At 52.4% G+C, this 10,793-nt stretch overlaps 1 protein-coding gene across 3 annotated transcripts in view; it reads right to left on the bottom strand.

Annotated features, from left to right (window-relative positions):
• Window positions 1-1,042: 1,042 nt before the first annotated feature.
• LOC120949429 (B-cell lymphoma/leukemia 11B) overlaps window positions 1,043-10,793 on the bottom strand; it is a 66,814-nt gene continuing 57,063 nt past the window's right edge. For all 3 annotated transcript variants that reach the window (XM_040366730.2, XM_040366731.2, XM_040366729.2), the window contains one exon: window positions 1,043-5,356. In XM_040366730.2, the coding sequence (XP_040222664.2) occupies window positions 2,304-5,356 (3,053 nt within the window). In that variant the 3' untranslated portion in view covers window positions 1,043-2,303. The remainder of the gene's footprint in view (window positions 5,357-10,793) is intronic.

Raw genomic sequence — 10,793 nt, 5'->3', positions numbered from 1 at the left:
TTAGCGGCACAAGTCTTCATTTATCACGTGAGGAATGTACAAAAAACGAATGTATTGCAAATGTATTTTGAAAACGAGACTCCAACAAAATTAAAAAAAAACAACTAAGGTTGTTGCGCTACAAGTTGAGTTTACCATCATTACATTCATCTTTATTCACTTCTGGCCCTGCTGGCCGCTTACATACATTTCTTGCTGACATAGACAAAAACACACACACACTGGCTTCACTGGCTATGACTGCTTTACTAGCTGGCCCCTCGCAAGGCCAAAGGCTGAGCTGCTATACCTTGTCAGTGTAAACAGTTCTTTCCAACCTATCCTCTCGCAACAGCAAACAGGGGTGGGCAGGGAAGGGAACGACCCTTACATCGACCACCCCTACCAAGCTGGAGAGCAGGCTGGGAGGAATTGTTTAAACCATTTGCTCATCACCTATCGGAACGAATTTTGATTAAAACCTTCTACCTATCATTTTGAACGGAAATAAATTAGTGCAATGTGTTTGTTTTTTTTTTTTTGTTGGAAGATACTACCACGTGCGTGTGTGTGTGTTTGTTAGTTTTCTTTAATATAACCTCAAAAAATAAGTACAATAAAGTAAACGAATACACTCGTGAAACAATATACCGAATTCCCTCAAAACGGTAATTTATCATTTTTTTATCAGTCTTAACGTAACTGTAAGAAGGAAACAATAGGAAAAAACAGCGTTGTTGCATCGTGTTGGCGTGCGTTGGAACGTAATGGAGGGTGGGCAGGGTTTGGTCGGCTTTGTTTTTTTTTTTAAATCTATATGGTACAATTTTCGCATTAATGGATTTGCTACCCAAAAACCACCCGACCCACACGATAAAAGGTAATAAAAGGCAAGTAGAAGAAGGTAAAACACGAGTGTCTTAGAGATGGTATCAAAACAAATTACACATTCCTAACACTTTCATTCAAAAGGCAAAAAATAGAAGATCAACAAAGGATAAGAAAACATGAAACATCGAAACAAAAAAAAGAAAAAGGCAACGCTAGAGAGAGAGATAATTAAGGCAAACGAATGACACCACATGGGTTGAAACGATACAATTAGCCTAAAACACCGTGCAACAAAACAACATTTTCCTCCGCCGATAAAAATAAAGTTTGCCAAGTAAAGAGAGATGCTAAGTTACTACTGGCCAACATCCATTGCCTATGCTTGTTCGTACACACACATACACCTGTACAAATCAAAAACCTTCGGAATCAATCAAATTAACTAACATTCCCATTTTCTCTCCGACACCCAAAGATGTGTGTAAGTATATGTGTACGAGAGGGTGTGTTGTTGTTGTATGTGTGTGTGTGTGTGATTGTATTCATATGTTTTAAATTAACACTACTTAAACCACGACTACTTCCTTTCTTGCTAGTTTTAAACGATTTTTCGCCTTTATTTGTCCTTATTACTGTATGGTGTGTGCGTGCGTGTGTGCGTGTGTGTTGCCAACTTATTACAATTGTGATTTCACGCATCACACACACAGCCACACACATGCACATACATACACGCTTCGTCTTAAAAGTACACTGTACACTGTGCGGAAGAGTCTGGCAGCACTGGCCGGGACTCTCCGGTTCGTCGCCTACTTCCACCACAAACGAGGGAAAAAATAATTTAAACTTAAACCACGTGCGTCTCGCCTCGCGTAAGGTGTGGATAAAAACGAAGGCAAACGGGGTGGGACGCTCCCTCCCCCCTCCACCCGTCTATTGCCCTCTAAATGCCTGTTAGTATGCTTATAATTGTGTCTTTTCTTTACGATCCGGAATAAACACGGCGAAATTACGGCTAATATGTACAATACATTGGAGAAGGAAGTGTTCTTAAACTTAAAGAGGAGAACGGGCTGTGAGGAGGAGGTCGCCTCCCCACCCTCAAACCTATCATCGGGCGGCCTTTATTCCGCTATATTAAAAAAGTACTGTAACTTTGGTATTCAATGCCTCTAGAAAAAAACAAAAATTGGGAATGCAAAAGGGGGTGGGGACAGGTTGCAAGGGAGTAATTGTGGTTTGTTTGTTTTACCGCTTACTGTGTAATCGATCACCTTGTGCTTATTCTACGTCGCCAGTGTTTGTCCCTACACCGAGGGACGAACGGGTCAGGGCATGCGGGGCAGGTAGGCCGCCGGCGGCATGCCGTGACCGGTCGGTCCCCGCCGCTCGTCGCCGTGGGTGCGGGCGGGCGGCCCGCGAACCGGCGGCTAGTAGATCCGGGACATCATCCGACTGGGCGGCAGCTCGTACCCACTCCAGGGCGGGTAAAGTCATGCCGTTGCCGCCTCTTCCTTCATCAGTGCGGCGGCGGCGGCTGCTGCGGCGGCTGCTGCAGCAGCTGCGGCGGCCGACGACGACGACGACGAACCGGACGGTGAGCTGGATGCACTGTCGTCCGTGGGCGACACACCGGAGGAGGCGGCTGCGGCAGCGGCCGCTGCCGCCACGGCGGCTGGCAGTGGCGGCAGAAGCAGCCCCGGCGGCAACTGAGGCGCCCCGGGGACGGGGGAAGCGGCTGCAGCGGCTGCCAGCGTTTGGGCCGCGTGGTGGTGGTGGTGGTGATGGTCCCGCTCCCGGCTCCGCTCCCGATGATGGTCACCCCGGTCGCGATGGGCAGCGAGCGCCATCTGCTGGGCGGCTAGTTGCTGCTGCTGCTGCTGCTGCTGCTGGGCGGCCAGCTGCTGATGGTGCTGCAGCTCGCGCTGTTGCAGTTGCTGCAGCTCGCGCTGCTGCTGCTGCTGCAGCTTGCCCTGGTTGACCACGCACTTGCGCATGTGCTTCTCGAGCGTGGACGGTACGCTGAACGGCATCTCGCAGAACCGGCACCGGTACACGTCCTTGCCGAGCCGGCCGTGCGTCTTCATGTGGCGCGTCAGCTTCGAGCTTTGGGCGCACGCGTACGAGCACAGCTCGCACTTGTACGGCTTCTCGCCCGTGTGGCTGCGCCGGTGCACCGTCAGGTTGGAGCAGTTCTTGAACACCTTGCCGCAGAACTCGCACGTGTCGTTGCGCAGCTTGCTCTCCTTCTTCATCATCGGCTGCAGCAGGCCGGCGGCCGGTCCGCGGCCCCCGTCCCGGCCCGGCTTCAGGTTCTCGAACAGCGCGTCGCCCCGGTGCATCCCGGGCAGGCCCCACCAGCTGTCGCTGCCCTCGAGCTTCATGCGCTTGGACGCCTCGAACGGGTTCTCGAACGGGTTGAACAGCGGGACCTGGGGCAGCTGCGCGTTATGGTGCTGCAGCATGTTCTTCGCCAGCTCCTCCTTGATGCGCAGTGCCGCCGGCAGCCCGTTCAGCTTCTCCGCCAGCCCGGGGATGGCCATCGCGCTGTTGTTGTTGTCCCGGTCCTTGCTCGTCAGCTGCAGCTTCAGCGCATTGCCCGACTCCTGCAGCGCCTGCTTGTACGCCTCCGAGTACTGCGCAATGTTGGACAGGCCGAACTTGTCCATCAGCTCCCCCACGAGCGAGGTCGACATCGACATCGAACCGCCCGACCCGTCCTTCTTCGACTGGCTCTGCGTGCTGCTCATGCTCAAATCTTCCGCCTCGTCGTCCTCCTCGTCCTCGTCCTCGTCCTCGTCCTCCTCATCGTCCTCACCGTCCGCGTGCTCGTCGTCCCCGTGCGCCGTACGCCGATCGGCCTCACCGTCCGCGTCCAGCTCGTCCGCATCCATCAGCTCGTGGTCCGTATCGTCCGGGTCGCTCTCGATCGAGTCGACGTTGCTGGTGCCCGAGTCCGGTTCCGACATGGCCGCCACGGACGTCCGCCGCCGGCCGTGCACCAGCTTCATGTGCTGCTTCAGCTTCGCCGCCTGGCGGCAGGCGAACTCACAGCTGGCGCACTTGTACGGCAGCTCGGCCGTGTGCGTGCGCCGGTGCACCAGCAGATTGCTCTGGAACCGGAACTTCTTGCCGCAGTACTCGCACGAGTACAGCGCACTGTCCGAGGCGGACTGGCCCGACTGCTTGTTGGGCGGGGTCGAGGCCGAGCGGGGCGTATTGCTGATGCTGCCCGCGTCCAGCCCCAGCAGCTGCTCGGTGTGCTTCTCGGGCGGGGTGAGACTTTGCGGGCGCGAATTGTTCGTCAGCGGTGTCGGTGGCAGCTGATGGGAGGGCGACGGGCTGGCAAAGTGTGAGGGCGAGTGGGGCTGCTTGCGCGGGCTGGGTGAGTTGGACGAGGCGGACGTTAGGTTCGCCCCGGGGCTGGTCGTGCCGGCGAGCTGCCGCAAGCGCTGCGAGTAGTAGTCCATGTGTGGCTCGAGCCCGCCAACAACACCGGCTCCGCCTCCGCCGGGTGTCAGGGTAAGGGCGGAGGTGGCCGCACCGGCGGACGGCGGCCGCTCGGATGCGGTCGCACCGGTGGCCGGGTTGAACTGCTGGCCGTGCGATTTGAGCTGGTTCGCGGCGGCAACGGCAGCCGCCGCCAGGTTGAGCCCGTGGCTGCGGAACTGCTCCGACATCAGGTGCTCCATGCGGAAGTCGTGATGCGTGCGGCCGAACAGCGGGCTGTGCGGGTGGTGCGGTGGCATGCGCAGCAGCCCGAACGGGTTCTGGTGCAGCTCGGGCGGCGGCAGCAGCGAATGGTGCGGCCGCAGCGACGGCGGCGGAAGGCTCTGGGTGGATTCGCTGCGGGCCGGTGCTAGGGAGGGCGCTGCGATGGTCCCGCTGCCCGCGGGAGGCGAATGTTGCGGCCGGGACGGTGACTGAACCGAGGAGACGGTCAGCGGCTGCGGTGTACTCGATTGTCGCTGCTGGGTCGTGGTCGTCGCGGCGGTCTGAGTGAGTGGCTGCGGGCTGGTAAGGGCCAGCGCTACCTCCTCGGTGTGGTTGACCGTGGCGTGGCTTCCGTTCGAACTGCTGCTGGTCAGCTTCGGTCGCTTCGTGCGCACCTCCAGCTCATCGTCCGACTCGCCGGATCTGCCATTTTCACTGGCCGCTTTCGAGGGCACCTCCAGCCCATTGCTACGGTCTTTCGGCGCCGGCGAACGGATCGGTTGCTCCCGCTCGATGGATACGGCTTTCGGACTGCGGCTGGCAGAGCGGGACCGTGGCGTGCGGGCTCGTGCCGGCTGCTCGTCCGTTCGCTTCTGTGCCGCCGGAACGGCTTCCCCGGTCGATGGGCCGTTGTTAGCCGCCTCCGATGCGGCGGCCGATTCCGGTGCGTCCGATTCTTCGGTCGGTGCAGCGCCATCCCCGTCCTGGCTGCCCGTGCTGGCCAACGATTCGACGTAAATCTTCACACCGTGCGCGTGCTGGACGTGCTGGACCAACCGCCAGGCCGAATGGTACTTCGTTTTGCACGTGGAGCAGACGTAGTTGCTTGGTTCTGTTCGTGTGGAGGAAGAAAAAGGAATAAATAGAGAGAGAGATAAAGAGAAAAGACGATTAAAAATAAATAAAATTACGTTCCCATTTCCACAGCGACATCACACACGGCACTATGCATCTGTACACTGTTGTGGATCAAAAGAATCGTGGATCGCGGGCATTCGGATCGAGATGATATAAATATTTGCCAAAACCGCACCGAACCGTCCGAGCAAGCAGAAACAGAGCGGAAACTGCAGCTTGATTTTCGATGTGTTAAACGGGAAGGGGAGAGAGAGAGATAGAAAAAGAAAAAAAAGAGCCCGTGGAATGCACTCCGTGAAAACCAGGCAATCCCATATTAATTCCAGCCCTACTACTTTGAGCGATGCAAAAAAGGCCGCAGAGGCCGGATTAAAAGCGGTAGCGAGCCGGATTTGCAGTTGACGGAATAATATTTACATGCAGTTCAGTGTGTGCGTGCGCGTGTGTGTGTTTGCAATGTCCTGTTTATAAAATTGCATTGCATGGAGGGCAATGAGAGAGAGCGAGGGAGAGAGAGCTGCAGCAAAACAGGAATACAGCAGGCCACAGCTTGCGTGCATCAAGCGTGGGGAAAATGACGCTGGGAACTGCTTGGACGGTGGTAGAGTTTTAATTAAAAAATAGCTATGATATTTCAGTGTTCAGTTTTTTCCCCGAAGTTACATTCCATTTCGTGACCGGTAGGCATTGTGCTGTGTGCCATTTCGATGTGATGGCGTTTTATCACTTCTGGTTGAAAAAGTTCTAACAGTGTATTCTGTATTCTTTGGGCTCTTTTTTTTTTGCTGGCCTGCGAACCGTGCTTTCAAATTCAACAACGTTTCAACTGTCCATAATCCACACATGGTTCAATGTTTACTCGCTGCTAAAAGTTAAGCAAAACACACACACACACACACACACACACACGAATGCACGTGGGACGTGTGCTGGGGGCATCATTTGAATACCAATGAGCGGACGGATTTGTTAGCGTACAGCTTTTGGCGGTGCTCTGCTGAAGGTCCGATTTTTCCCAGGGAAGCCTTTTGGAAAACGAAAATTTTGGTGGTTTTTCAACACATTCGACAGGATACATATGTGGACACAGCGGAGGAAGCAGTAGGACAGTGTAGCAGATGGCTACGGCTGTTTTTCGGGAAGCGATTTTTATTGCCTCAGTTTGCTTCTCCGATCCAGCTCTCGCTCTCTCTCTCTCTCTCCGGTAGGTTACTGGGTAAGGTTGCTTCCATTACCACACGATTACAAACTGGCCAGCAGCTTCTTCGAGGGATGTGTAACCGACACCGAAAGCTGGACGAAGAGGCAGGAGATTTTTCAATTTTTTTTGTGGTGCTACATTGCCTTATGGAAATTTATAGTGTTTTATTAAAAAAAAAAACACAACAACCCACAAAGGGGCCACGCAAGCAAGACGCATTATCGCAAGCCACACAACCCACGCAGGCAATCATTTCGCCCCCGTATTTTTTTTTTCGATTTTACAGTGACAAAGTACACATCCTCGATGGACTTGTGGACAGAGGGAACATCTCAAAAGGGGATAAAAAGCACACACACACACACGCAACGATGGCCAGTTGTCAGCCTTGTAAGTGAATTCTGCTCGGTTCTGCGGTGATTTGAGCAAAACAACCGTAACCGTAATTGACCGTAGCGCGGAACGATCCCCGGTCGTCAGAAACGACGCCCAAGTTCGATAATCACTTTCGCTACGAGACATGATAAATTTATCGTACCGCAAACGGTTTTTGTGCTAAACATTTATTGCATTGTCCTGACGACGGCGAGACTTAATCAGTGCGCTCAGTGGTTTGTGCGCTTTTTGACACATTTACACCGGCCATCATTCCGGGCACGTAGCGCACGTTTCGGGAGGGTTGTTGTATGTGTGTTTTTTCCCCCTAAGCCCATTTGTTTTTTTTTTTTAAAGTCACCCAAAGCGAAAAGGTGTGCCACACATGTTATTGGTTTTTTGGTTCCTCTTTTTGGGAGTGAAATTTTCCAATTTCGACAAGGTTTTATGATTGCTTTAAAGCTTCAAAATTCGACACGATTCTCACTTCATTTATCATGGCTAATCGTATGGACCGAGGGAAGGGAGGCTTGTTCTAGTTTGATTCGGTGGAGGGAAAGGATAGCCATTCGGAAGGAGGACGCGTTACTAATGTCACTGGGCCGGCGGGAGAGGATGATGGGTGCTGTCTCCAGTGTCCGGAAGGGCGCAGAAAAGCATTCCAAACAAATAAAAGGTGGAATAACATTATGAAACAATGATGACATTGTTCGCCAACGCAGATCGTTCGTCGGCACCAGGGAATGACCGTTCCCGTACCGACCACGATCCTGTGATCGTAGGCCAACAAAACGAACACCGAACGCGATTGACAATTAATCACCTCTTCCCACCCGGGATCGACATCGGCAAGTGAGACATCCACGCGTACACGCCCCGGTCTGCCCAACAGCCCAAAACAGCAAACCCTGCAATTACGGCGTCTTCTCGGGCGCAATTTTCTCTCCCTCCGTTGGGCATTGTTCTTTTCCGGTTCTTTTCGCAGCCCCCCCCCTCCCCCCTCACAGACGGTTGTCCACACTGCTGTCATCACGCACAGGATCGTACCTTTCCCATTGGGCCGGCCGCTAATGTCGACGGCATCACACCGTCCTGCCCGGGTTCGATCGATCGCGTGCAAAACATCCGCAATTCCCGCACTCTCCGGGCGCATGCGGTGCATCGCGTCTGGAGCTGTTGTTGTTGCTGCATACCGCGTAGTTTGATTTTGAAGGTGTGCCCGACGTCGCACCGTCGACCCGATAATCATCCGCGCCGAGATTAATGAACAAACACAAGGCGCGCGTGTGGAGACGACGGTGCCGAGACGCGAGACCTTTAGGCATGCCGCCCACACGCACGGGCACCGGGCGGCCTCACGGCCACACAAACAACCCCGCGGAGGAGAGTGTGTGTGTTTGGCGCGGATTCATTGCATTGATTTGTGCCCCTCAGGCGACGGGATGAAACGTGCAGTTGGGCGGGACGGTGACGATGTGATGGTATTTGGGATGCGTTACCCACTCAGCCAGTCAATACAGCTGGGTATACAGACACACACAAACACACACCGAACTAAAGAAGGCCAATCACACTCGGCACGGCAAGCTGTGACAATCGGGTGACAGATTGTGGAACCCACCCGACCCACCGCATCACCAGCAGAGAGATGAAAAATGCATCCCAGACGAGGTGTGTTGATGCAGTCTACGGTAGCTACAAACATGGCCGACCCCTAAACATGGCCCCCTTTTTTGTGACGCATCTTCTAGGCACTCTCCTTGTGTTGTTTCACTGTTGTTTTTTGTGTTTTATGGTAAAGAAAAAAAATACCAGAACTGAAAGGGTTTAAATGCCGACCACATCAACACCTTCCTGGAGGGTTTTTCATTCAAATTCATCCTTTCCGTTTTTTGTTTTGCTTGGTTCATCTACTTTCGCTTCCGTTCGGCGGGCAAGAACAACCAGATAAGACAAAGGCAAAGAAGCACCCTTATTCCTGAAAAAAAGAACACACAAAAAAACTGATCCTAAAGCGATCCTCACGGGTCCTAACGAAAGCGTGCACTTGAACGAGCACGCGCGCACGCGCTCTGGCTCACCAACACGCAACAGCAAGCCACGTGCGGCGGAAACGGGCCAGGTGATCCGGTTCTTCTTCGGAATTCAAATGAAGCCAAACCCTTTTGCCTGCTTGCCGGCTTGCTTGCGCAATGAAAGTGATGCGCGCGGGGTCTCGTGCGTGTGTTACGCACGAGCCTCGGCAAAAAGGTACAGAAAAAAATGGAGATCCCTGTTAGGTCCCTATTTTTTTTTGTTGGTTGAGCACAGGCCGCCAGTTCAGATAGTATACCGAACACCGAACACCGCGTGCCAGCTGGACCAACAAAACGCCTGCAGCGCAACTGGGAAACGAAATCGAAAGCAACTGATCAAACTGAAGTGGAGTGGAGCAGAGCAAAAAAGGGGTTGATAAGCAGCAGACGGGAGCGAATAATGAAAGTGAAAGAGGTGGGGGGGGGGAGTACAAAAAATCAGGATACACCTCCCACCGTAAACAGTAGGGTGTATTTGATAGATAAATCGATCTTTTTTTAATGGCCTCCTGCTAACGATCGAGCTGTTGTCGGTTAAGGATGTCAGTAAGGCAAGCAAGAAGAAAGATGAGGCGATAATGATCTGTTTTTTTTCTACTTCTCAGGAATGTAAGAGAAACGCCTCCGTGAAGTTACGCGCATTAATCAAAAAGGAAGATCGGAGGTGAAGATCGGGAGAACAAGCCCTGTAAGGTCCTTCATCCTTTTTGTTAGCCTTTTTATCGGGATCGTTAGACCATCTGATTCTTTGAAGTGATATTTATTGCCAGATCGTCACCCAACATATGTCCTTCCGTTCGTTTCGATCTCACTCCCCTGCCATGTAAAGGAATGCACGAGCGAAAGGATACAAGAGCGAGAGTGGAAAGCGAAAGTGTTTTTTTTTTTGGGAAAGATATATAGACTCAGCTGATGAAACTTTACCATTACTTTTCCAAAGGGGTAATATTTTATTCACATTTCCCGAATACCAACACCAAGCAGCCTGTGTTTGGAGCTCATGAAGCAAATGGGATAAGCTTCTTACTTCCTTTTTTTTCTTAGTCCCTTCTTCTTTTTTTTTTGGGTGGCTACCTGATGGGTTAAACGCATAAATCACACATCGTAACCACAAGCCGGTCACTTTGCCAATCACACAGATCGGGAAGAAAACCCCGGGAGGGAAAGGCTCAGCCCGGGTGGACATAGAGTAGGGAAAGGAACCATCCCCCCTTTCGGGTGGGGTTTTGTCTTGAGTAGTCACGTTTTTACGTCCCTTTTTGGCGCGGGGTTTGATTTACATATCCGAGTTTAACACACGCACCCTTCAAAAAAAAAGGAATCGGCCAGGAAAAAATCTGACCATTTCGAACCACTTTTTCTGTCGTCCTTCAAGGGGGGAGGGAGGTGAGCCTTTAATCTCAGCCGAAGGACGAAAAATTGTTATCACTTCCGGTAACACTCCCCCTTCCGTTGTTCGAAAAAGGGTAGATGGGTTTAAGTATTTCAGCAAAAGGGAGAAGAAGGAGCGAAGGAGTCGTTTACAATGGTCAACATCCCCCGCCCCAGTGAGTCCCCGTTTTTTCAAATGGACACCGTGACGGTGTTGAGGGTTGAATTTTTACTACCATTTTCCGCCACCGTCGAGAGTGAAGGGAGAGGAATACAACAGTGGCAACAGAAAACGAAAGAAAAAAAACCCATTATCAGCTTAGAAAGGTTGCTTATGGTGTTGCTTCGAGCAAAGGAAAGAAAGAAGAAAAAAACGGGAAGGGCGTCGA

Source organism: Anopheles coluzzii, chromosome 2 (genome assembly GCF_943734685.1).
Source record: "Anopheles coluzzii chromosome 2, AcolN3, whole genome shotgun sequence".
Lineage (NCBI taxonomy): Eukaryota > Metazoa > Arthropoda > Insecta > Diptera > Culicidae > Anopheles > Anopheles coluzzii.
Note: the sequence above shows the minus strand (reverse complement) of the source record. Positions and strands in the feature narration are given on the sequence as shown.